Source organism: Aethalodelphis obliquidens, unplaced genomic scaffold (assembly GCF_003676395.1).
Source record: "Aethalodelphis obliquidens isolate GAN/ISIS:26980383/991018 unplaced genomic scaffold, ASM367639v1 scaffold1, whole genome shotgun sequence".
NCBI lineage: Eukaryota > Metazoa > Chordata > Mammalia > Artiodactyla > Delphinidae > Aethalodelphis > Aethalodelphis obliquidens.
Genome location: NW_020837945.1, coordinates 67,522,319 through 67,549,913, shown reverse-complemented (window position 1 = coordinate 67,549,913; position 27,595 = coordinate 67,522,319). Strand labels below are relative to the sequence as shown.

General features: G+C 41.7%; 1 protein-coding gene across 5 annotated transcripts in view; it reads right to left on the bottom strand.

Moving 5' to 3' along the window:
* Nucleotides 1-2,641: 2,641 nt before the first annotated feature.
* The window catches only part of CD86 (CD86 molecule), a 60,380-nt gene continuing 35,426 nt past the window's right edge, over nt 2,642-27,595 (bottom strand). For 3 of the 5 annotated variants that reach the window (XM_027106194.1, XM_027106205.1, XM_027106215.1), the window contains 5 exons: nt 18,702-19,037; nt 16,798-17,106; nt 13,696-13,848; nt 6,055-6,100; nt 2,642-3,580 (listed from right to left, as the gene is read on the bottom strand). In XM_027106194.1, the coding sequence (XP_026961995.1) occupies nt 3,484-3,580; nt 6,055-6,100; nt 13,696-13,848; nt 16,798-17,106; nt 18,702-19,037 (941 nt within the window). In that variant the 3' untranslated portion in view covers nt 2,642-3,483. The remainder of the gene's footprint in view (nt 3,581-6,054; nt 6,101-13,695; nt 13,849-16,797; nt 17,107-18,701; nt 19,038-27,595) is intronic. The other 2 variants (XM_027106225.1, XM_027106235.1) reach the window with 2 other exon arrangements.

The following is a 27,595-nucleotide window of genomic DNA, read 5'->3' as shown; positions in this document are numbered from 1 at the left end:
ATGTGCCTTATCATCCACAGCTTCTGGACTTATGAGATGATGCAATGGCTTCTGGAAAACTCAGTGATGGGACTTCTGGAGGCACCACCTTGGAAGGCTGAGGTAGTGTAGTGTAAGATGGAGTGTAGGCACTCAACCTGTAACCAGCCAAGATGCGGCCTCTTCCATGGCCAGAAAGCACAAAGCTGGGAAATAAAGAGGTGGAAGGGATGATGATTCACAAAATTTTCCCCCGCTCTGCCACTTACTAAGTTAATGACCTTGGGTAAATCACTTTGACTTCTCTATGCCTATGTTTCCTCATCAGCAAAATGGGCATAATGGCCCAGTACCTTCATCACAGGGTTGTTGTAAGGATTAGATGGGATAGTGAGTGTAAAGGTTTATAAGAATGCCTGGTACAAAATAAACACCAGTAATATTAGCTAGTACTGTTTCACTTTTCACCTTTCTTGGGGTTCTTCCTCTCAGACTTGGAACACAAAAGGCCTAGAGAATTTAATGTACAAAGAATGGATGTTTTCACCAGAGGACATGTTAGTGTCTTATTCAATCTTTATTCTTTAATTTATTCATTTTTTTAATCTAAATTTTATTTTTGGGCTGCATTGGGTCTTCATTGCTGCATGCAGGCTTTCTCTAGTTGCAGCAAGCAGGGGCTACTCTTTGTTGTGGTGCGCGGGCTTCTCATTGCGGTGGCTTCTCTTATTGCAGAGCACAGGCTTTAGGCACACGGGCTTCAGTAGTTGCAGCACGCGGGCCCTAGAGTCCATGGGCTTCAGTAGTTGCAGCACATGGGCTCAGTAGTTGTGGTGCACGGGCTCTAGGGCACGCGGGCTTCAGTAGTTGTGGTGCGCAGGCTCAGTAGTTATGGCACGTGGGCTTAGTTGCTCCACAGCATGTGGGATCTTCCTGGACCAGGGATCAAACCCATGTCCCCTGCATTGGCAGGCGGACTCTTAACCACTGTGCCACCAGGGAAGTCCTTTTTAAACAAATAGTTTTGAAGTACTACCTTAGGTGCCTGGGATCCACTGGTGAAGAAATTAGACACACTCCTGCCCTCACAAAGCCTGGACAGTTTTCTTTTTTCTGTAATTTCCATAATTTCCATAATGACTCTTCTCACATGCCATGTATTTATTTATTTTTAATTGAGATATAGTTGACATATAACATTGTATTACTTTTAGGTGTACAACATAATGATTTGATATAGTGTATAATATGAAATGATCGCCACAATAAGTTAACATCCATCACTACACATAATTACGAATTTTTCTTCTTGTGATGAGAACTTTTAAGATGTACACTCTTAGCAACTTTCAAATATACAATTACATGCATTTATTTTATAATCAAAGTATTTTCAATGAATAAATTTTTATACTAAGCTTTTGTTTAACGTACATGCAAGCACACATTACATGGAATAAAACATTACAAACTGAAAAGCGAGAATCCCTTCCTTAACTTCAGATTTCCTAGTTATCCAGAGAAACAACATCCCTTACCTGACATATGTCTCAGTAACTAGATAAACATAGAATCATATGAGACACAGAGGAAAGGGAAGAGGAGAGGGTTTAGGGTGAGTCAGAGGCTTTTAGCTAGGTGACTGGAGAATGGGGCTACCTTAGAGCTGTTAAGAGGAAGGACATACATTAGGAGGATAGAGGGAGTAATATCAGACTATAAGTACTGTTAAAATAGAAGAAGAAAATTTAGACTTTTACATTATTTTAATAGAAATTTATTGAGAACTGCTCTGTATAAGAATAGATACACGTATATGTATAACTGAATCACTTTGCTATACACCTGACACTATCCCAACATTGTTAATCAACTATACTCCAATATAAAATAAAAAGTAAATAAAAAAACATGTTACAAAACAGCAAGATGCTTAGAGCCTAATGAAGGCAAGGGCAGGGCAGAGCACACAAATGGTACTATTACAAGTACCAGCATGGCTAGCATAGCCATCTATAACCCTTTAGGGTCCTTTATGTAGAATAAGAAGAACTATTATTTCTGGGGCTTTCCCAAAGTTCTCTTTAGGTTTGGACTGAGGCTTCTCCATCCCTTAGTGATGCTGCCTTAGAGCCAGAGTCTCCTAACTCATTTCTACAGGGCTAATATATTCCTCTCTTGCGCCCAGGTTTCCTGTCATTGAGAATGACGCATAGACAGTCCTCAGACACAAGTTTGCTAGCCCTGCTCCGGGCCAACCATCACCTCCTTAGGACATCTGCAGGCTAAGTCAGCCTCTGGGCAATTTGTATTCTGGTCCTTTTAATTCTGCCCCAGCTCCTTCTCTCTCAGCCATTTATTGAAAGAGCCCTAAGCCTCCTTCCACTCACCCCATTATTAAGATGATAGCTCTCCCCCGCCAGCTCTGCTTCCAGCCAGATGAAACATCACAACAACCTGGCTATCATCAAAACCCCTCCCCAACCTCCAAGGAAACTGCAGTCGGCCTTAAGTCCATTTGGACAGACTGTCCATCTGTTGCTCTTCCTATGGCTTGTCGAAGGACTGGACAGACTGAACATTCATGTGTATTTCTGTTGGTCAAGATCTTTCATTTTCTTTCCTGTTTTGAGTATTGCGATCTCTCTCTCTTCGCTCTTGAACAGTTGCCCCAGGCCATCGTCTCAGTCATTTTCTCTGAGAAGAGCAGCAGGGTTTATGGTGCACAGCACTCTCCTGCTGTATCCAGCACTCTTTGCTAAGGCTCGGCAGTAGCTTCTTGGGCAGGTGGATCCTCCTCAACATTAGCAACAGCCCAGATGGTAATGGCTGCAGGACTGGTTCCTTCTCTGTCTCTAATTTCCCAGGTTTTGAGTTGGTCTGCTCATTGTTGTCAGCACACTGGGCCACCACTTTCCTTACCCTCACAGAGGGACAGGAACTCCTTAGCAGAGGGTGGACTTTTCTCAGTAATTACATTATTATAGTACATATTTCTTGATACTTCAAAATATTAATATTAACACTATAAGGCCATAAAATACATAACTCCCACCCGGACTGAAAAGGTAGTTGTTCAGTCACAGGTATACAAGATGGAATGAGGCACTACCTGAGATTCAGAGTAGATAAAAGCCACAATTCCAGGAATTGGGAGTTTTACATAAAACACAATGTATAACATTAAGAAAAGAGACTGAATCTGAAACAGGAGGTGTTAGTCTTACACAGGATTCCTGAGCCAGGAACCAGTTAGGTGGGCTTGACCCACAAGTGTGCTCTGAAATGAAAAGAAACAGTTAAAATCTGCTCCTGGCATGGAGAGCAGAGCTGGCATTGTAGGGAGGCTATTTCACTTAGAGGGAATCATGAAGCCCCCTCTATTATTAATAGTAATATTTTCTTGCCTTCTGGGAAGGCTTAGAGAGACAAGAAAAAGGTCAGTCAAAACTTGAAAAGAAAAGCATATAAAAACCGGATAGTCGTATGGCATTTACTCTTTAATTAAAAATGCGTAGCACTTTTGTCGCCTGAGGCTGTCTCTGAAATGTTAATATCACACTGGGCTTCATCAGATCTTTCAGGTTCTTGGAGTTCTACTCTGGAAAAACAGAGAAAAGAATTCAGTGAGATTTCACAGTAGAGCCACTTTCTCTTTCTAGATTTCAGTGATAGGGCAGAATATAAGGGGACATTGCAATAGCAATGAGGAGAAATAAACTACTGAAGAGAGGTGGAGATGTACTGTCCATACTTCCTAAATTACTATCTTTGATTTTTGTCTGGGCCTGCCCCTGCCCTATGCTGATTCTCTGCTGCCTTCCCTCCGCAGCTCTTCCGGACCACTTCTGAACTAAGTCTGACAGGGCAGGCAAGATCTCAGCACCTGGGCTCACCATCCTGGATTCCGAGACTCACAGCGACTGGTGTATCCAGGTAAGTGCTAGGCACACTGGGAGCTGTGCACCCTGGGATCATGACTTGTGTCTCTGTGACCAGGTTTTTTTTAATTAATTTATTTATTTTTGGCTGCATTGGGTCTTCGTTGCTGCGTGCAGGCTTTCTCTAGTTGCGGTGCGCAGGGGCTACTCTTCGTTGAGATGCGCGGGCTTCTCATTGCGGTGGCTTCTCGTTGCAGAGTGCGGGCTCTAGGCGTGCAGGTTTCAGTAGTTGTGGCTCACGGGCTCTAGAGCGCAGGCTCAGTAGTTGCGGCACACGGGCTTAGTTGCTCTGCGGCATGTGGGATCTTCCCGGACCAGGGCTCAAACCCGTGTTCCCTGCATTGGCAGGCGGATTCTTAACCACTGTGCCACCAGGGAAGACCTGTGACCAGGTTTTTGACTTAGGGTTGCTTTGACCCCATGACTGTGTGACCAGAGCCTTGATATTCTTGAGAGTCCAGTTTCTCAGGGTGGGTGGAGGTACAGACAATCTGATTGCATCATGCTGTGAAAGGATGGATCACCAGGAATCTTTGTGTATTCCTTCATGCATACATTCATTCTTTCAACAAATATTTATTTTTATAACCAAGATATGGAAACAACCTGAGTGTTCACTGATGCATGAATGGATAAAGAAATTGTGATACACACACACATACACACACATACAGTAGACCATAAAAAAGAATGAAATCTTGCCATTTGTGACAACATGGATGGACCTCGAGGGTATTATGCTAAGTGAAATAAGTCAGACAGAGAAAGAAAAATACTATATTATTTCACTTATATGTGGAATCTAAAAATAAATGAATAATAATAACTTTAAAAAATCAGTTTATAGATACAGAGAACAGATTGATGGTTGCCAGAGGTGTGGGGGGGTAAGCAGGTGGGAGAAATGGGTACATTTTTTTTTAGTTTAAATAAATTGAATTTTTTAAAACAATCTGAAAACTTGAACTCTTAAAGAAAAAAAGCACCTCACCAAATTTTGCCTTCCACAGCCCTCGTACGTGAACAAAGGAAAATATAAAGAAAAGGGTATACACACTTCTCCCTATGCCATATTTAGGGTTACTTAAGTGCTGTTCTTATTTGAATTTGATTAGGTAAAGGATCTAGAAAGAAAGCCAAATAAATGAAAAATAAGTACAAATCAAACAAACAAATTATTGCTCAGCTGAAAGCAAACGTAAGAGAAACTAAAGCCCAGAATAATGTTTACTTTTCCACAAAACTCCTTTTCAACATGTTATATACTTATCAAACCATTAGAGTATAAATTCTATAAGTCCTATCATCTTTCAACCAGTATTCACCATGAAAATTACAACTACTGAAAACTGTTAATATTATTAAAAGGCTACTTTCTATAGATCCAAACATATCTGCTGCTGCAGTTTTACAGTTTAAAAAATTTATTGAGCACCTACTATATGCCAGGCACTGTGCTAGGTTCTGGCAGCACAATGATGAGCTTCGATGATATGTTCCCTGCCCTCTATAAAGTTTGATTTAGTTAAGTTTATAGAGTTTAATAATATAATTACACCAGTATATAAGTATAACCTGGTGTTATGAAGAAAAAACACAGGAATCCACATGATACTATAACAGGCTGACACAATCTAGTTTGGGAAGGGTTTTTAAGAAAGTGCAACTTGAGTCAGGATCTGAAGAATGAGGTGAAGAAGTGGCAAAGAACATTCCAAGCACAGGGCACAGCAGATGCAAAGACACTGAGGCTAGAGGGTACCTATTATCACTCCTCACTTATTTATTTATTCATTCCACACATAGAGGACACCCAGGCACTGTGCCAGGTACTGCAGTTACCATGTTGAATAAGATGCAGCCCATGCTCACCACATCAGACCCTTTTGGTATTAATTTTTTACTTGACCACAACTGAACTTGCCATGACCCTTGGGCATTGTGCATAGGGCACACTGCCATCCATTTATAGCTAGGGCATTTCCCTCCAAGTCCTAACTAGTCTCACTTTCCTTTTCCTCTCCATTAGTTCATGTATGCTGAGATCCCAGCATGCCTCAGACCAAGCCTAGTTAAATTATAGACTCTCTGGGGATTGTACCTCTTTCAACAATGTTGTAGGGTCAGGACTCACCTTTTCTCAGTCTGTTCACTCTCTGTCCCCTCCAGTTTGATGGTTTCTGAAAGAGACAAAAACAACTTCAGAAAATGTATTGCCCATAAATACTAAAAGAGGGAAAGTTTGAAGAGGCTCCTAAGTCCTAGGACTCAGAGAGAAATCATTGTTGCCATATATGTGGAATAGATGGTTCCTTGATGAAATTTCATGGGGACTGAGAAGGAGCTTCCTTCATCCAAAAAGTAAAGGCCTTCTTTTGTTCATTGTACCTTAAGTTCTAATGTTGGGAATAGGTTTTACTTACAGCTCTATTCTTTACTAAACTAAAAATACTACTGGGAGGTATAATACATTTAGTTTTAGCAATCATTTAGTGATGGGGAAAAAAGTTTCCAATCCTTTTCTGAAAGTAAGGTTTAGAAGGAGGAGGAAAAGGAAATCTTGCAGATGTTGGTGACTAAATAGGTTAGCCAGCTGGTGCTACCAAATAATACACAAGGTTGCATGGAGAGGTTCAAGTGGGAAATTTCTAGTGGGCTAGACCTCCCAAAGCCTGAGTTCCTACTGGCATGGACTTAACTACTGATGCAACTTTGGGTGAAAATTCCTCTATGTTGACTGTTATGACCGTGCTGTTGTCCCGGTCTGCGCCTTATAGCAGGGGTTGTTAACCCAGGGTCCATGGAGGAATTTAGGGACTGCAGCAATCCTTTCAACAACACCCCTGATGGTTTTGAACACTTCCTATCTTTGGCAGTTCTCTTTGTGTGTGCATATGTGTGTGTGTTTAAAAATAATCAGTTTTATTGAGGTAAAATACACAGTAAAATCCAATCATTTTCCATACAGATTTTGATGAGTTTAACAAATGTATGCAGTCATGTAACTACCACCACAACCAAGATATAGAACATTTATATAAGCCCAACGAGTTCCCTCCAGCCCCTTTTCAATCAATTCCTTCCCCCCACCCCATCCCCTGTAACCACTGATCTGCTTAATGCCACAGTAGTTTTGCTTTTTCTAGGATTTCATGTAATGTGTAGTCTTTTCGTGCCTAGTGTCTTTCATGTAGCGCAATGCTTTTGAAATTCATTCATGTTGTTTCATGTTACCAGTAGTCCATTCCTTTCTATAGCTCAGCAGTATTTCACTGTATGTATATAGCACCATTTGTTTATCCATTCACCAACTGCAAAAATTCAGGATGCCAGATTTTCAGTATTATGAAGAAAGCTGCTATGGACATTTGTGTGTGTGTGTCTGTGAAGACATATGTCTTTATTTCTCATGGGTAAATATCAAGGATTGCTGAGTTGTATAGTAGAGCATAAGAATTTCAGTTGCTTCACATCCTCTCCAACATCTGATATTTATCAGTCCTTTTAATTTTAGCCATGTTAGTGGGTATGGGGTGGTATCTCATTATGGTTTGAATTTGTATTTCCCCAACGACTAATGGTGTTATGACTGTGTAACTGTGCTTATGGGCCATTTGTGTATATTTTTATGTGAAGTATCTATTCAAGTCTTTTACTTTTTGCCTTTTGTTATATGGATTGTCTTCTCATTACTGAGTAGTATTATATAAGTATGCATTCTGGTTATAAGTCCTTTATTATATTTATATTTTGCAAGCATTTTGTCCCAGTCTGTGTCTTGACTTTTCATTTTCTTAAAGTCAAAGGGCAAACATTTTTAATTTTGATGAAGTTCAGTTTATCAATCTTATCTTTTTATAATACAGTTTATGCTTACCATGTCCTATCTGAGATTTGCCTAACCTAAGCTCACAAAACTTTTCTTCTATGTTTTCTTTCAAAAGTTTTTAATTTTAGCTCTTATTTTAGGTTTATGATCCACTTCAAGTTATTTTTTGGGGTGTCTAGGTTCATACTTTCCCATGTGGATATCTAACTGACCCGATACCATTTGTTGAAGACTATCCTTTCTGCATGGAATTAACTTGGCACTTTTGTCAAAATCAGTTGACAAAATCATATTTTTTGACTCTCCATTTTGTTCCATTGGTCGATATGTCTGTCCTTTCACCAGTGTCACACCTTGACTACTATAGCTATATAATAAATCTTGAAATTAGGTAGTATAAGTCCTCCATCTTTGTTGTCATGTTTCAGAATTGTTTTGGCAATTGTAGATCCTTTGCATTTCCACATAACTTTTAGAATAAACTTTTTAATGTCCACTAAGGAGCCTGCCAGGATTTTGATTGATAGTGCATTGAAACCAAAGATCAGTTTGGGAGAACTGGTATCTTAATAGTTAGTCTTCTAAACCATGGACACAGCATAACTCTCCATTTATTTAGGTCTACTTTAACTTCTGTCAGTAGTAATGTTTTTTAGTTTTCAGTATACATACAGGTCTTGTACTTGTTTTTAAAAATTAATTCCAAAGCCTTTAATATTACTTGATGCTACTATAAATGGTATTAAAAAATTCAGTGTACAATTGTTTGTTGTTAGTATGTAGAGAAACAATAGATTTTGTGTATTGACCTTGTATCCTGATACTTTGCTACACTAAATCAGTTGTAATAGCTTTTAATGGATTCCTTAGGCTTTTCTACAAACATGATCATGTCATCTGCAAAATAAGGCAGTTTTACTTCTTTCTTTCCAATATGTATGCCTTTTATTTCTTTTTCTAGAGTTGTGGCACTGGCTAGGACCTCCAGTACAAGGTTGAACAGAAGCAGTGAGAGTGACATCCTTGCCTTATTCCTGATCTTAGGTGAAAGCAATCAGTCTTTTATCATTAACTATGATGCTAACTAAAGGATTTTAGTAGCTGTTCTTTGCCAAGTTGAGGAAATTCTTTTGTATTCCTACTTTTATGAGAGTTTATCTTTCTTTTTAAAAATTATGAATGGGTATTAATTTTGCCAAATGCTTTTTCTGTATCCATTGACACGTATTCTGTATCCACATGATTTCTCTTTTCAGTCTGTCAATAGGTGAGTTTTATTGCTTGGTATTTGGATGTTAAACTTACCTTATATTCCTGGAATAAACCCCACTTAATCATGATGTATAATACTTTTAATACATTGCTAGATTTCAGTTGCTAATTTTGTTGAGCATTTTGGCATCTATGTTCACAAGGGATATGTGTAGTTTTCTTTTCTTGTAATGTCTTTTTCTAGTTTTGGTATTAGGGCTCCCCCTGCCTTCAGAGCAGCCTAGAAACCGACTCCAGGCAGTAAGTTGTGGAAAATCATAGGGTTCACCTTATCTTTTCCCTTCTCTCAGGGACTATAGTTTTCTGTAGCCTGTTGTCCAATATCTGAAAACAGTTGTTGCATATATTTTGTCTGATTCTAGTTGTTTACGGCAGGAGGGCAATTCCTGTAGCAGTTAAGCCTTAATGGGAGGAAGGAAAAGTCTGTGTCTTCTATATAATTTTAAAAGAGCTTTAACTGTTAGAAAAGTCTCTTATTTCCTTCTACCTTCTTATAACCTTCATCGAGATACCCTTTAGAGCCTCAGTTAAGTATGATCTTTGCACCCTATGGCAGTTTTTAGATATTTAAAGGCAGCACTTGTGTCCTCCCCAAGGCTTTTTTTTCCCCCCTGGCTGAGCATTCTGAGTTATTTCAGATATTTCTTTCTTTTTTAAAATACATCTTTATTGGAATAAAACCACTTTACAATGCTGTATTCGTTTCTGTTGTACAACAAAGTGAATCAGCCATATACATGTATATATATCCCCATATCGCCTCCCTCTTGAGCCTCCCGCCCACCCTCCCTATCCCACCCCTCTTGGTCATTGTAAAGCACCGAGCTGATCTCCCTGTGCTATGCAGCAGCTTCCCACTAGCTGTCTATTTTACATTTGGTAGTGTATATATGTCAATGCTACTCTCACTTCGCCCCAGCTTCCCCCACCCCACCCGCCATGTCCTCAAGTCCATTCTCTATGTCTGCGTCCATATTCCTGCCCTGCCACTAGGTTCATCAGTACCATTTCTTTTTAGATTCCATATATATGTGTTAGCATACGGTATTTGTTTTTCTCTTTCTGACTTACTTCACTCTGTATGACAGACTCTAGGTCCATCCACCTCATTACAAATAGCTCAATTTCGTTTCTTTTTATGGCTGAGTAATATTCCATTGTATATTTGACTGATCTTCCAGATACTTTGTAAATCTAATTACGTTCTATTTTTGTCAAAGTTCCTCTTAAAAATAATGGTGCTTATAGTGAATACAGTATTTCAGGATGTCTGTACACCAACACAAATAATATTATCCTTTCATACTCATGACAAAATCACCACTGTTTTTTTTTTTTAAAAAAGCTTCTTTTTAAAAATGAAAGCAAACAATAAAAAGACAGCTTCTAAACTTTTGGATTTGATTACAAATTTAGCATTTTGAAGAGTAGATATGATGATATCACCTGGTTTCAGTTTTTAAGCCCTGTGAAACTTTCTGTTTAAATGGTGGTTAAAAATAATTTATTTTGGAAAAGACATTTGCCCTTTAAGAAATCATTCCTGAAAGAGCTGAGACTCTTCCAAATTTGGAGGAGGGAGGCAAGTTGTAAAAATTGTAGGTTGCTAGGCACTATTACAATACAGATTTTAGTCAGACAAGAACCAAATGAGGAAGTAAAACTTCAGGAGGAGCTATTTTAGTCTTTCTCCCCAATGGGTAAGCTGAGAGGGTAACTTCTGATTGGGAAAAGACAGTAATTGAAGGTTACAATTTCTCATGCTTTAACTGCCCTACTTGACAAAACAAAAAAGGAGAAGAGAGATTAGAAACCAGCTAGAACAACCATGGCATTTCCCTTTTATTCATTTAACAGCCTAAACAGGGTAAATATGTACGGTTGAGGAATAGAAAAACTGTAACTACTGAACAATCACTGGAAAGGACTTTTGACACCAGGTTAGTTAGTTGGAGGGCTGTCTCCTCTGAGAAAAGGATTAATATTGGATTAAGAGGAAGCTGCACTGTTGGAAAAATTTCTACTCATCAGTAAGCTTGTGTCTCTGTGGATGGGTCATGACTGTTTCCATGTTTGTCTACTGGCAGAATTTAGTTCCTTGTGGACTGAGATCCCCATTTCCTTGCTGGCTTTCAGCTGGGGGCTATTTCCAGTTTCTAGAGGCCACCCACATTTCTTGGCTTACGGCCCCTTCCTCCATCTTCAAGGTCAGCAGTGGTGCGTTGAGCCTGTCTCAAGCTTTGGATCTCTCCTCCTTCCATTTCCTCTTTCTAATCCAGGTAGGAAAGATCCTGTGACTCATGTGATTAGATTGGGTCTACTTGGATAATCCAGGATAAACCCATCATTTTAAACTCAGTATTTAATCACGTATGAAAAGTCCTTTTTGCCATGTAGGATAACATGTTACAGATTCTGGGGTATATGAGGTGGATATCTTGTTGGTGGCATTATTCTGCCTATCGTACAGCCAATGCCAGGGGTATCCACAAACAAGTGCAGACATTGCTAAAGTTACCAAACCCAGTTTTACAAACATCTCATATCTACGTGGCATGGTTACTTGGTACATCTCCCTCCTCCAGTAATATCAAGGCTCTTCTCTTTGACCAAACTTACTGGCACATGTGACTATCTGACCAAACAACTTTTTTTTTTTTTTTTTGGCGGTACGTGGGCCTCTCACTGTTGTGGCCTCTCCCGTTGCGGAGCACAGACTCCGGAGGCGCAGGCTTAGCAGCCATGGCTCACAGGCCCAGCCGCTCCGCGGCATGTGGGATCTTCCCAGACCGGAGCACGAACCCGTGTCCCCTGCATCGGCAGGTGGACTCTCAACCACTGCGCCACCAGGGAAGCCCCAGACCAAACAACTTTTATCTACCAATATTCTTTATCACATTCTTGAGGGGGTCGTATATGTACTATGCTCTCTTGTGGTCTTCTGCCTTTTAATACTCATAGCTCAATTTGACCATCTCAAATGCAACAGACACCCTTACAACTCTCTCATGTGTACAGACACATCCTCTTTAACTCCCTTTATCTAGTCTCCTGAATTTTTCTGATTGCTTTTTTAGGGGAAGAAACATTTTACTTGGCTTTTCTCCATCCCTTTTCTTTGTTTCGTTTGTAAGCTAATCATTCCAATGCAAAACCAAATTTAGGAGACAGCTTATTTCCAAGCAGAAGGTTGCTTCTGCACATTTAGCTAATTCTAAATGGCAATGAGATTGACAGAAAGAGAAGTTCAAAACACTCACTTTGAAAAGTCAAAGCCTGGACAAGCATGATATATCTGTACATCTGACCCTGCACTGTGAATTTTACACTTTTGTATCATAGAAATCTCTCGGTATACCCTGTACTTTGGCAGTTTGAACGGCTCTGCTATAAGCTTTGTGTTAATGTATTGAAACTGGATTAGCACTCCTAAATTTCTTGTTTTTGGAATACAGCTGGATGAAATGAATGGCTGCTAATGTCATCCGTCTATTTTCTAGATGGATCTTAAAATCAGTACCCTGAAATCTTAAGATGCTGACCAGAAGCCTTACTCATCTTGTGCTTGTTACCATAAGCGAGTAAGAAGATTTTACCTTAATTATTAGCACCAACCAAACTTTTACTGGAGGCAGTTACTGAGATAAAGTCCAAGCGTATCTTACAACTTCATCCAAACCAGCCCAAACCACAAACAGGCATGGGATTCTTATAAAGTCAGGGACCACTTTGCCCCCCATTAAACACAGGGCATTTTTACAACAGACGTCAGCGGGGAGGCAGCTCAATGCGGTGCTGTTTAAAATAGCAAAACTATGGGAACAACCCAACTGTCCCACAATATGGACTTGGTTAAATAAATTAAGGTGTATCCACATAACGGAGTATCTTGCAGCCATTTTAAATGATGCTGTAGAATAATACTTAGTGACACTGAAAATATTCTTCCAACATTTAGTATAAAAAAGTTAGAAAACAGTACCTGTTATATTATTCAAATTGTGAAAAACAGTCCTCATAATACTGTCCCACTTATGGAAAAATAACAGGTTAATACATAGAAAAATCTGGAAGTTATACACTAAAAAGTCAGCATAATCATTTTTTCTTACTAGTAGAACTGTAGGTGATTTTTATTTTCAGTATATTTGGTAATGGATATGTACTACTTGGTAATCCATATGAGTTAATATTATTTTTTAAAGTCAGTGGGAAATAGTTCATCTAACTTACTTCTCGGTAAACCGAGACTCTTAGAGATGAGAAGGCAAATCTTATGGTCACCTAATCCTCCCCTTCTCCCACTAAACATTCCTGCTTGAACATCATCAGGTCCATAATCGTGAACATTTAGAAGTGTTTTCACCATTTTACTTCATTGAATTCTCACAGTAACCTCATGAAATAAAGTAGGTAAGGCAAGGAATCATCAGCTTTGTTTGGAAACCAGAAGTACATTTGTAAACCTTAGGTTAGAAGTGTTGCCTTTCCTGGAAATCCAGGCAACCTTATCAGCTGCTGAGTCCATATGGGCTTGAAACCCTGAGGGAACCTTTTCCTCCAAACACCTGCTGACTTTTTGCCAGCCTGGGCTCAGCCAACGAGCTCCAGAAGGCAGCTGATTGGGAAGTTAGCTGCAAAGTGGCAATCTGCAGAGGACATGCACTGACTCACCACATTCTTTAGAGGGGCCAGCCTGCGGCTTCTTCCTTTTCTTTAGTGTTAGAAAGAACACCATCCCACACACAACGACCAATGTTACAAGTAGAGCTGCAATCCAGAGGATGTGGTCTGGGACAGGGGGGCTTGGCACAGGTGGCTTTGCATCTAAAAATGAACCCAAGTTTTCAATCAGCCAGGAAGGTTGATTATAAAAGCTTTATAATTGCTGCTCTTCTCTTTATTTGCATGCCAGAATCTCCTCAGGGCTCTCCTGCCAGAGCAGCCTGAAATCCACGTGATTTGGGCCATAGAAAATCCCAGTCTCAGGGCCTCGGCAGCTGACTGAGAACCAAGCCAGCGACTCTGACCAAGTGCCTGGACTGAGCTGCCTTGCCTTCCCTTCCCACAGACTGAGACGACAATGACCATGATCTAGAAGAGGGTCACCTTGGCCCTTGGTTCTGGAATCTGGGTAATGTACCTGTACTGAGGCTCTGAAGGTACAGTCATCTGGGCAGCATCCGGCTTCCTCAGCCCCCTATGTGGTCAGGCCCCAAGTTTTTTGGTTTTTTGTTTTGTTTTGTTTTGTTTTGTTTTTTGCGGTACAGGGGCCTCTCACTGTTGTGGCCTCTCCCTGTTGTGGCCTCTCCCGTTGCGGAGCACAGCCTCCGGACGCGCAGGCTCAGTGGCCATGGCTCACGGGCCCAGCCGCTCCGTGGCATGTGGGATCTTCCTGGACCGGGGCACGAACCCGTGTCCCCTGCATCGGCAGGCGGACTCTCAGCCACTGCGCCACCAGGGAAGCCCTGGGCCCCAAGTTTTGACGTTTCTCTTATAGTAATTCCTCCATCCACTATCATCTCTAAATCAGGCTCCAGACACCTGTCACCCGGACAAACATAGCAGCCTCTTTACAGGCACCCATCTCCAGCTTTGTTTGTTCTTTCCCCTGATGTCTGGGTGGACTTCCTCAAGCATGGCGTTCAGCCTCTCTCTCCTACTGGAAAACTTTTGATATGTCTTCATGCCCTGAGGATCAGGGTCAGAATCAGCTCCTGGGAAGTCAGGACTTACTTCCTTGCACAAGGACTCCTAAACTTATGGGAAGTTAAAAAACAGGCTTTGGGTGGAAAAATTAGGACTGAGTGGCCCATGTTATAGACATTTATGGGAAGAGGTCTGGTAGTTAATCTCAAATTACAGGAGAATAGGACCAGCTGACCTTCCATTAGCTTAGGGGCATTTTGTGGACCGATGCCCTGTTTCTGGGACCTTAAGAAAAGGAATTGTTGGTACTGCAGGCCACATTCAACACTTTTTGAGTCTATCCCAGTTTAATCTCACTTGAACCTGTTTGGCATCCCAGTGAAGGAGGGTAATACTTGTTAACATGGAGGCTGCTACCTTTTGATACCCCAAAAGATTCCTTGACACAGGGCCTAACCTATATCTTATCTAGCCCCATTTTCCTGAGGCAGCTAGAGCTGAAACATTTCTGAACATGGCGGCAGCTAGGAAGGTTTTGGCAGCGGCTGAGAAATGGCAGAAAGGTGAGCCATGGTGAGGCTCTAGTGGTGGCGAGGCTCTGTTCCTGTGGGAGTCATGGCAGAAAGCCCCAGGGTGTGTCATGTGTGGTGATGTTGGCAGTGCCAAGAAGGTGCTAAATTTCAGGACAGCATGGGAGAGGCTTCTATCAGGCCAAGAGAGGCTACAGTGGAAGCAACCAGGACAGACAGGGTGACCTCGCCAGTTACTGAACTGTCAAGAGTCAGAGGTGTCTGATCAGAAGGAAATCAGCACCTGCACAGGGGACTGGCCCACTGGTACAGCTAAGCTGACTGGTGGGGACTGGCCCCAGGGGCTGTCCGTAAGAATGCATCAAGAGGCCAAGTTATGTTTGAACAATGAAACACCAGGAGAGGGGAGGCATTAAAGCCAGAGGATGGAGCAAGGAGCTGGATGGATGCCTTAGGAGGGGGCAAACCAAGGGGCCAGAGTTGGAGGAGGGGCCAAGGCAAACAGAAGGCAGATGGGTGGGGGGAGGGGTCAGGATCAGAGCAAGCAGTGTTGAAGGCAGTGTGGGTACAGAGTGCCTTTATTGCAGGAGAGACTCTTGCAATTACTGCTCCTCAAAAGTGGGGTCTCAAGTATGGATGTATTCTAGGGCAAAGCCAGGAATTTAAAATGGCAGGCTCCTATTAGTGTACACGGCTTAGTTTCAACCCTTTCCCAGTGGGATTGGCCCCCATACTACACTGTCAACATGCCACAAGCATTTCTGCTTCTGCATATTTCCTTGACACATGTGTGCTGATGGCCACCACTGCCTGTGCCCATGGCAGATACTGCTAATAGATTGTGGCCCTCTCACCTCCCAAGCCTGAATGCTGTTTCAGAATTTTTCAGAAGCTACCACAAGTTTGAGTACCTGTCATCTCTTTATCACACTTATTAAGCCCAGTTATTTCTGTTATGGTAATATAAGGTCCCATGTCCTTTAGGAAGCCTTCACTGACCCTCAAGGAACTTGCCTATCTCTGAATGCTTATAAATCTTATTATCAGGCACTCTTGTTTTTAAATTTAGTTGTATATTCCCATGGGATATAATTTAGATTCTAATTCAGTCCTTTTACAATCCAATTTACCATGTGTGTCCATTGTGGAGTTCTGATTCTATTAGAAGGGCAGAGAGCGTGTCTTATACCTTTTGGTTTTCTCCCCTGAAACCAACAATGTTTAGAATGGTTTTGTACTCATAACAAGTGCTATATGTATATATGAATGTGTGCGTGTGTGTGTTTTAATGAGTGGAAGAATTTTAGCCTGGAGAAATCCTGGCATCTTCTAACCTAAGCTTCAGAATCTTCTATCTAAAGGTAGCCCAAAAGACTGGGCCAGTGTCAAGGCTAAGAACATGCTTCCTCAAGAGCGGCATAGGTTCATAGCCTCTTGGACCTTGTAGCACTCAGATGAAACAAGAGCCCTCTGTCTGGGTCTTTCCTAACAGTATGAAAATGGCCCAGTTGGAGGTTTCCTGGCAAGCAGGGGACACTGGATGATCTGCCTTACCCATCTGTGTATAATACCTGATAAAAGAAACTGTCAGGCTTACCTATATTGCAAGGTGGTGAGAAAAGCAGTGTCTTCGTTGGCTCAAGTTGCAAGACACAGAAGATGCTCACATTTGTTTCAGGAGGGATGGAAAAAGACATGCTGATAGAAATGTTGTACAGTTCTGTGATATTATTTTGAGATTTCTTCATGACAGTGTCATACTCAGTAGTAGAATTCTTAGTTTTTACCAATATATACATCCTCTGAGGTTCTGGGTAACCTTGTGTAGATGAGCAGGTCAAATTTATGATGTTAGAATTTTCTGTTTGATTAGGAATTAGATTTATTTCTGGTTGACTGAAGTTAGCTGAATGCAGAATAGAGATACAAAAAAAAAACAGAAATCAGTTTAAATTTAGATGTATCTAGAAGGGAACAACAAATAACTAGGTATCCTGGGAACTCACTGGGGGCACACCTGGCAGGCCTCAGGGTGTCTAAATTGTGGGCCTCAGCCCACGGTGAGAGCCACATAATGATCCCACATTTATTTTTCAGGAATGGAGTTGGGGCCACCATGCTTACTTCCCGCTGACCCCAATCAAGGATGTGCTCTCTGAGCAACAGGAGGGGCTCTCTGAGCAACAGGAGGGCTAGCTCCTTCTGCCAGCCAAATCCCTTGCTCTTCTTCTGTAGTCAGTAGGTACTGTGCAGGTTCTACATACTAATTTATAATTTAGTATATTGTTTCTAAAACTTCAGTGATTAGCATGATATTGTTACAAGTTTTGCTATATCCAACTACTCCTTAAGCGCTCTGCTTGTACATGATGTGGCCGGTGGAAGGTAGATTGCCATGGTGTTACCTACTTTAAACCTCATTAACAATAATTAATCTGGACCTAGTAATCCCACACCTGGGTATCTACTCTAGAGAAATGAAAACTTACGTTTACACAAAAAATTTGTGCATGATTTTATACAGCAAATCTATTCATAATAGCCCCAAACTGAAAACAACCCAATGTCTTTCCATGGGTTGAGTGGATAAACAAAATGCTACTTAGTAATAAGAAGGAACAGATTTTTGATACGTGCAACAACTTGGATGACTCTCAAAGTCATTACGTTAAATAAAAGAAGCTGGTCGTAAAAGGTTACATACTGTGTGACTTCATTTATGTGATATTCACACAAAGATAAGACCATAAGTTGCAAAACAGGGGTTATGGGTATAGAGAGGGTATGACTATAAGGGCATAGCATGGGGAAATTTTTTTAGGGTGCTGAAAATGATTTGTATCCTGTTTATATTGCTGGTTATACAAACCTATACATAAGTTCATATTAATAGAACTGTATGCCAAAATAAAAATAATTTTACTGTATTTTAATTTTAAAAAGTCTGTAGTGACATTTAGGTTTTTCAAGGCCTGGAAAAACAAGGGAGCTGTTTTGTCAGCTTTCGGGTTGTGTGCCTTGGGTTATTTCCCTCCTGTCTACTGGGCTTATGGTTGGACCGCAAACAAGTCATAAGCAACCTCCAGGAGGCCGAAGGGAAATCCCAAATCAGCCAGCTGTCACCCTTGGTAGGAGCTCCAGGCAAAGATTTAGTGGGTGAGAATTCTTGGACTAAAGGAGAAAATGAATGTAAAAGAGATTTGAGACCTATATGGTTCATATAAACTTAAGGGCCAAATCACCCATGGTTTTCACTTAGCCACATTACCTTGGTTTCCTTAGTTCTATCTGGTCCCCAAAGCAGATTCTTACAGATCATTCAGAAGTAAACTATAAAAAGTACGAAGGACTTTTAGTTCCCTCCTCCCAAGCCCCGCACTCCCTTCAAACGGGCTTCCCAGAATTGGCTGTCCTCTGCCTCTCTCGAGGCGGCCCTCTCCCCCACCTATTGCAGTCTCATCTGAGAAGTCCCCGGATCTGAACGCGCCATTGGCTACATACCCAGCACTGACAGGTCAGAGCTCATCTGGTAGGTGGGAATCAGTCCTTGGGGTCCTTTATGATGGATGAAACATTGATACGAGCCCTTGTCCTTGATCTGAACGTTGTGGAGTCGCAGTGTCCAACTGTCCTGGTCAAAGCTCGTGCGGCCTATATACTTGGGATTAACATTGTGAGGAATCTCTTGGCCTCTGTACAGCTCATAGAGAACCAACTTATTCTGGTCCTGCCAAAATATCACCAGGTCATCCAGGCTTAGGTTTTGCGAGTTTGGAAAGTGGCATGGCAGGTCTCCAGTCTCATTGAAAAATGCCTGACTTTCCAAGGAAGCAGCACCTAAAAGAAGGAAAGGTGGACAGTGGGGAAAGAGACACAAAAGGGAAGAAAGAAAGAAAGAAAAAAAAAAACCAGAAACTCCATTTCTCTTTATACAATACCCAGATGCTATCTTATCAGTAATGATCTTGAAGAAGTAGATATTAAACTCTGGAACTGTGCATACACATTGGCATGTGCAGAAAGGAAGGGGCTTTTGTCCTCACTCTACTGATAACTAACTGGGTGGCCTTGTGCAAACTGCAACGCCTATGAGGTTCAGTTTCCTTATCTGTTTAATGAAGGGGTTGACTAAATGTTCTAAGGTTCTTTCCAGTACTATGGTTCTGTGAATTTAAATCCGAGAACAGAGAAAATCAGCAAAGTTAGACAACTCATTCACCCATTGGTTACTTCCCTATAATCTGAATATTGATCCTCTTCACTCTAGCTGTTACAGTCTCCATTACTTCTTCACCATGACCAAAAGCTCCCTATCTCCCCTCCCCATCCCCTTATTCCTTGGCCTGCTGTGGTGAAAAGAGTTCCGATATCCCTCCTTTCATTATGCCTCGGTAGCTGGGGATCACAGTGACTAATATCTTTGAAATTCAAATAGTTCCCTTTATAGACTTTCCCTCATGACTGCTGCTCCCATGGCCAGCTCTCCCAAGGGTAAAAACAGTTTGGAAATGACACAAATGGTCAACCAAGGCCTCTATTCTGTGACCTCTCTAAGCTCTTTCGGAGATCAGAAAGAGAACTGGGCAGATTTGATGGTTGTTTTGGGATTGTGGTGGTCGAAGACCATTTAAGGTACATGAATGAAATGCTGGAAATGAGTCATAAATGGGAAGGTGAGGATGTACTTTTGGAGTACTGGGGAATCCCCAGGTACCACAGACTTGCTCTGCCCAGGATGCATTGCTTTTGGAAATGTTTTCAACCCCTGGAGAATGTGCTGGGAGAGTTCAGAGAAATGCTTTCATCCCTGAGGGCATATTGGGGTTTGTGGAGGGATTTGGGTCTCCTCACTCCTTAAATGTGATTGCTTGTAGGGTTTCTGTAGGACCTATTCTGGATCACAGAATTACTTGAGACCCGGCCAAGAAATTAAGTAGTGGTGAGTGAGAAGTGCAGGGTTAGGGGAGAAATGCTGTTTCTTAGTTAATATGAAGTTAGACGCCACCCTGGGGAGGGAGTTAGGATGGGTTCTAAGTAAAGCTTCATCATTCCAGACTTCAGTGAAGGGATGTTGACATTAAGGAGGAAAGGAGAAGCAGGTTGGTGAGGGAGATGAGAGGAGTTATCTGAGGCGTTCTTTGAGGGGTGGCAGGAGAAATTAAATTGATCTGATCAATAGGGTTCTCTTCTAAGAGGGAGTAGAAGAGAAATAACAGTGACATGCACTTGGTGAAATTGAACTGTGTGCAGAGTGGCCCAGTGAGAACCATAATCAAGGGGGTGGGTGCCTGGGGTGGTCTTGAACTCTATGGGAAGGGACTCCAGGCATCAGTGAGAGTCAGCACAAGTTTGAATCACTGCCTATTGCATTACACTCACTAGAAGCCTGTGAAGCTCTTGAAAGCAGAAAGTACAGTCTGTACAAAATGCATTCCCATATTGGAGGGAGGCGGGAAAATCTACCTGGGTACCTGGAACAGCGAAAGGGGGACCTAAAGAAGTCTTACTGTGTTCAGTAACTACTTATCAGGCACTCCTGGGGTGCTGCTACTCCTCTGCTAAACTCTGAATGATAATGTAAGGGTGTCACCTACTGTAAAAGCTTCTAGCAACTATCTCTGGGGAAATTCATGCTGGTTTTATCACTAACTTGCCATATGATATAGAGCAGATGGCCTGGTGGGGAAACCAAACACATAGTTGAAAATTCTGCCAGTTAACAGTCACCATTATGTTATTATTCAGCAGTGCCTCTGGCCTGGAAATGACTTTGCCTTTGGCTTCTTCTGTCTTCCTGACTTAGGGTTGCTTCTCTACAGAGCCTCACAGAGCCTCTTCTCCTGCCCACCCACTCTCTCCACTCACAGAGGGGTCCAAGACCCAGGCTCCCTCTCCCAAAGATTATATGGAATTTTTCTTCCACCCATGTAACTGCTCCCCTCTCACCTGCCAACCGAAAGTGTGGTCTGTGCTCTAAAGGCATCGGCATCCCCAAGGCGATGCAGAATCCCTGGCCCCACTCCAGACCTTCTGAGTCAGAATCTGCATTTTTAACAGACCTCCAGTTTGAGAAGCTGCAACAGAGTATTTCTATCTCTGCCTCCAGAGTGGAATAGAGAGATGACGGAACAAGAAAAATTTGTTTCCATCCATCCTTCCCCAAACCCTCTCTCTTCACCCTGGGGTGGAAATCACGCTGAAGTCCATTCTGAGTGGAACTGAAAGTATTTCACAACTTACTCCATAGTTCCTCGCCAACCACTGGCTTCCATGACATCACTTAGAGCTACGTATGCTAATTGCCTCTCTGATGATATGGGAAAACTTAGCTCAAAGTCCGTTTTTTCTAAGTGGCTTCAGGCCTCCCCTGTTATGACCCTAAACCTTAGGCCACCCAGCTACGGGACTTGCTGGGCTCCCCTGGAGGGTAAGCATTGAGATTCTCTCTCTTTCCTAGCACTTGAGTCATAGAAATGTTCTGGGTCTAGTTAAAACTGGTTGCTATGATGATGTTAGGAGCTAGGCACTCAAGAATCCATCTAGACACCTCCCTAATCAGCTGAAGACATTTCTTTCAAAGGATACTTGAGGACGTCATCAGCAAGAAACTGTTTGGCTGTCAGACAAAAACTACAGTCTTCTAACTTTGTGAGGTCTCTGACCCCACCTGGGACTTCAGTCTTCCCCAGCTACTACCCCGCATGCATGTCTTATGTATTCTAGGGTCATATCTGCCTCATATTACTATGCTTATCTGTACTCATGAATTTCCCTTCTTTTACTAAACTTCCTCCAGAGCTTTACTAGGCCCTATGGAAGCCTCATTCCATTGTAATAAACTCCTCTATGTCTTCAACCTCTTCATCAAATGTTTCCCCCAGGGTTGTGCTTTCATTGAAATCTGGTCCAACCCAAAGAATGTCGCATGCCTCCAGCCGCTGCTTGTTTTATCACACATCAGAGGGACCTTGAGCAGCACTCTTCCCCTTTTGAGGTGTTCTCCTCCCTCACTGCTGTTAGCTACTAATCATTTGTCACTACTTCCTTGCTCACTGAAGATTTTTGGCATTAGATGCAAGGTCTTTCTTTCCAATCAGTTATTCCTATCAAATTGGGTGACTTTGGCATGGATGAGTTTACCAACACCCTTGCCTCAAAGTTCTTTGATCTTTCCCACTTCAAAGATCTTCATCCACAGGCTATTTCAGCAGCCCCTTTCCCATGACATAATCTTAAACCTTATCACCAAGAACACCTCTGCCCCTAGAATCTTAAACCTCAATGTACCAATCTCTGTCCACAAGATATTTTCCACCAAGATTTGCTCTTGATTCTACCTACATCTGTTCTTCAACTTTATTAAGACCTCAGCTCTGTCCAGTCTAGGCCCTATAATGCAGTGCTTTCCAAAAGCACTCTCTTAATAGGTAGCTAGTATGACTGAGAAACTGAATTTCCATCTTATTTAATTTTAACTAATTTAAATTTAAATAGCCACATGTGGCCGGTGGCGGTCATATTGTTTGCACAGTGATAGAATATTTTTTCAATCATTCTCTTGCAAGCAACTTCAATAAACTTGCCCCTTTGTGCAGATTTCATCCCAAGAGCAATCTACTTTTGATCTGCGTATCTGTTCCTTATGACTGAATGTTTGAGCACTCCTGGAGGAAATTATGCAGTTGATCAGGCTGGTGACATTACAAATTGGTAGTCTGTAGTTCCACTTAACTTGGCCTCTGAGCTGCTCGCCCTGCTCACCACCCTCTCCCTTCCTCACAGCACTTACTTCAGCAGTACCCTCTGCTACTGCTTTTAGTTTCTCTTTCTCCTATTTTTTTAAACATGTTTATTGGAGTATAATTGCTTTACAATGGTGTATTCGTTTCTGCTGTATAACAGAGTGAATCAGCTATACATATACATCCATCCCCATATCTCTTCCCTCTTGCGTCTTCCTCCCATCCTCCCTATCCCACCCCTCTAGGTTGTCACAAAGCACAAAGCTGATCTCCCAGTTCTGAGCTGATCTCCCTGTTCTATGCTGATCTCCCTGTGCTATGTGGCTGCTTCCCACTAGCTATCTGTTTTACATTTGGTAGTGTATATATGTCCATGCCACTCTCTCACTTTGTCCCAGTTTACCCTTCCCCCTTCCCGTGTCCTCAAGTCCATTCTCTAGTAGGTCTGTGTCTTCATTCCCATCCTGCCCCTAGGTTCTTCATGACCTTTTTGTTTTGGATTGCATATATATGTGTTAGCATACAGTATTTGTGTTTCTCTTTCTGACTTACTTCACTCTGTATGACAGACTCTAGTCAGCTCTCTGAAAGAGTAAGTGGAGATTGCTGCCTCCACCCCCAGCCTCTGTCCCCACCTCTGTGCTGAAACTTCCCTGGCAGATGTTGTCAGTGGCTTCCCCCCACTGCCAAACGCAGAACACTTTTCAGACCTCATCATCTCTGACCACGCTGTTGAATGCCACACTATTAGCCATCTCTCCTTCTGAAACTCTATTCTTTCCCAACCTCTGACATACTGGTCAGTTTTCTCTCATCACTCCTTAAATGGTGACTAGGGCAGGGATGGTTCTCCAGGAGTTTTCATGGCTGATATGGTATTTCTGTTAAGATTAGCTTTGCTTTGATCTCATGCTCACCATGGATCCCACTATAGGTATAAATATAATGTATATACAATTGTGTATATTTATATATTATAGATATATAATGTGTATATTTTATAAAATATAGAACTATACTATATGTTATATGAAATACGATCTATTAAAATATATGGAGCATCATATAATGTAAAATGTAAAATGTAAAACACATCATTACATGCCAAAAAATTCAGCTCCTGTTAAGTCCAAGCCATCAGATTACACTACCCACTGCTCCCAGTATCCATCTCCTCCTAGGCACCTGGCTTCTCCATCACTTCCCTTGCCTAGGCAATTTCGGTCTCTTGCGCACAGTGCCTAGCCTCTCAGTTTCTTGTCCTCTTTTCCTCCAGTATCTTGTCGCCCACTCTACCCCAGCCATTTCTTCCCTGGACCAGACCCCAGACCCTATTGTTACCACTGCACCCCATAAAAACTCTCAATATCAAGCATCTCACCTTGTGACCGCCACCTCTTATCTTTTCATTTCATTCTTTCTTCTACCACCACTCCATCAATTCTCCCACCTCACTGGGATATATTATGAATTGGAATATTTCTCACTGTATCTGCAGATACTACCCTAGGCCAAGACTCCATTACCTCTTGATTAGATAGTTGCAATTGCCTCCTAACTGATCTCCCTACTTCCACCCTTGCCCACAAATCTAATTCCTTAAGCCCAATTGATCCTTTAAAATATGTCTCAGATGGTATAACCCTCCTGTTCGAAAGTCTCTGGTGACTTCCCACCACTCTGAAAATTATATCCAAATCCTTTCCCATCACGCTGAGAACTATACCCCCAATCCTTCCCATGACCTACAAAGTCTTATGTAATCTGGCCCCTGGTACCTTTCAGACCTCTTCCCTTCACTTACTCTGCCCCAGCCATACTGGCTTCCTTGCCATTCCTCCAAAATGCCAGGCACATTCTATCTCAAGACCTCCCCCCTTCACTCTTGCTGCACAGCCAAGAAGGCATTGCAGTCTCTGAAGGGAGTTGCAGTCAAGGACTTGGCCCCGTCACTGGCCAGTCACGCTCTTTCACATATTTATATTTGTAGCCCAGGCACTTTCGTTCCTCAGTTTCTTTATTGGGGCCTTGGGCAGACGTCTTCTTCAGATGCTTCTGCTCAGGCTGCCTTATGGTAGGAGGGAAGGAGGACCTTGGAGACACTTTCCCCATGGAGAATTACTTTTCCCCAGCTGACTCAGTATTTCTACTCTTAGCCCTTTCCCCTCATCCTTCCCTTCCACCTCTCCCCAGGGTCCATAAAACTGCTGGAGCCTTTTGTCTGGGGCTCCCTCAACAGTGAGAAGAACCCCCATGTCTGTGCTGATCCACCTGATCCTTGACTGGTGTGCTGCACAGAGGGAGAAAGAAATAAAAATGTGGAAGAACAAGTTAAGAGTCAAGGGGAGTTAGTCTGAGAAGCTCTAGTATTTTCTAGAAGAAGAGAATGCGAGGAATGGTAGAGAAACAATATTTAAAGAGATAAAGATTGTGACTATTCAAAATGGAAAAAGACGCAAGTCCTCAGATCAAAAGTGTGTTCTAAGTACCAAGTAAGATAAATGAGAATAAATCCACACCTAGATATGTTGTGGTGAAGCTGATAAACAAAAAGCATAAAATATTTTTTCAAATTTACAAAGAAGAAGAATTGAATTGAATCTTTTCATTGTTTAAAAAAATGAAGAAAGAATACCTATAAAACAATGACAGTTACAATGAAAGCTCCTTAGCAACCATAAACCAAAGAAGACAATGGGGCAATAACTTCTGAATGAGTAAAAACACACACACATTCAAATAAAGCAAATTACAGCATTTCAACCCACTGGACTAATACAATTTCAAAAATTATAAAAATGAAAAGAATTTAGAAACATGAGAAAGTGTGTATGAAACAATATTGAATAGAACATATTCAGGGATTTGCCTATATATTGTGGTCACAACTATATATAACTAATTTTACTCTCTTGTCTGTTACACTGTAGTAAGGACCAGAGGAGTGATTTTTATGTATCTTTTTATTTTCTATATTTTTAAAGTTTTTTTTTTTTATGTAGACCATTTTTAAAGTCTTTATTGAATTTGTTACAATATTGCTTTTGTTTTATGTTTTCGTTTTTTTGGCTGTGAGGCATGTGGGATCTTAGCTCCCTGACCAGGGATTGAACCCACACCCCCTGCATTGGAAGGCAAAGTCCCAACCACTGGACCACCAGGGAAGTCCCAGAGGAGTGATTTTTAAGTAGTGGAGGGAGCTGACTACTTTTTAATGGAGACATCTATAGGGAGAATGAATGAAAGAAAGTGGAAATGAAACCAAGAATGGGTAAATACTCTTAGAGACTGTTGAAAGAGTTTTCATAATTTTGAGGTCCTGGAACTTGGCCCTGTGACTGGCAATGGCTATAAAGGAAGGGCTACAAGTGTTTTTGTTTCTGTAAATCTTAACAGTACCGAGGGGGCCAAAATCCCGAGTTGCATACTCTGGAAATGGTATTAAGATCTCTCACAGAGTAAAAACAAGCCACAGTCTCTCAAACTCTTGCTGCTTCCCAAAGTAGTCTGTTTGCCATTGGAGCCTCTCTGTTCCCTACAAATTTCACTCTTGCTCCCAATCAGCCCTCTACTTATCCTATTCAGTGACCATCTTCCACTAAATTAACTTGTCTGACAGCCCATTCTTTCTGGAACCTACTAAATACTAAAATGATCCACTACTTCGGAAGTAAGATACTCCCTACTGGGGAGCAAACATCTATTTCAAAGGCCTCTGAGACAGTACCTTAACATAAAGGGGTGACTCCAATAGGAGAACTACTAGGCTCCATGACAGTTCTTTGGGAATTTGGGAATTACGTCTGAACTATCTATCTATTCACCTCTGTGATTATAGTGACAACTATCAACAGCAACAGGAAGTGGGAGTCAAAGTAATCATATAAACATAATCCTCATGCAGCCACCCATGTAGGAACCTGCAGAAACCTGGGAGGAAACAGTAGACCCTTACACAAGATATGAAATGAGGGTTTGAACCAATTTTATGTAAATCTTAAAGTGAATGAAGACCCCCAACTATACTCCTGGTACATTAATTGAACCAGAGGTATTGTTCAAGAGAAATGAGAAGCCTTAGGACCCAGTAAACCCCCAGACAATAAGAGCAACCATAAAAAGTCAAACTAGGAAGAAACTTCCTCCTGATACGTGAGCTACTGATTTTCCAAACACCACTCTGACTGCAGCTTTAAGTGCTACTGGAGGTGCTGGGTAGCAGCCAACAGAGCTGGACAGTTAGAGGTGCCTTCGCAAGTGGCACTTCAACATTCCTTTGGCTTTATGAATACAAAGCACAAATTATAACCTAATTCTGCAAGGCCATGGCTGCCCTCTCGCCCTTTTAGGTTTTAAACTCTCGTCCAATTTTCGCCTCATGGGCCAGGGCAGCAACTATAATGTCTGATTTCCATGACTAGGGGAGGACACAAAACATATGGAGGAAAAAGGAGACACAGAATTATTTCACTGTCCTGTTTTATCTCTGCTGTCAAATGAATTATTCAGCCCTGCATTTTTGCCGTGGATTATCTGGGTCAATTGCATCTCCTTTCTCCCTTTGGATTCCTGCCTATGGGCAGGTCACTGCTTGCCAGCCCAGCAAGCAGAGATGTGCCCTGAGAAGAAAGATAAAATTCAAATAGATTCTTT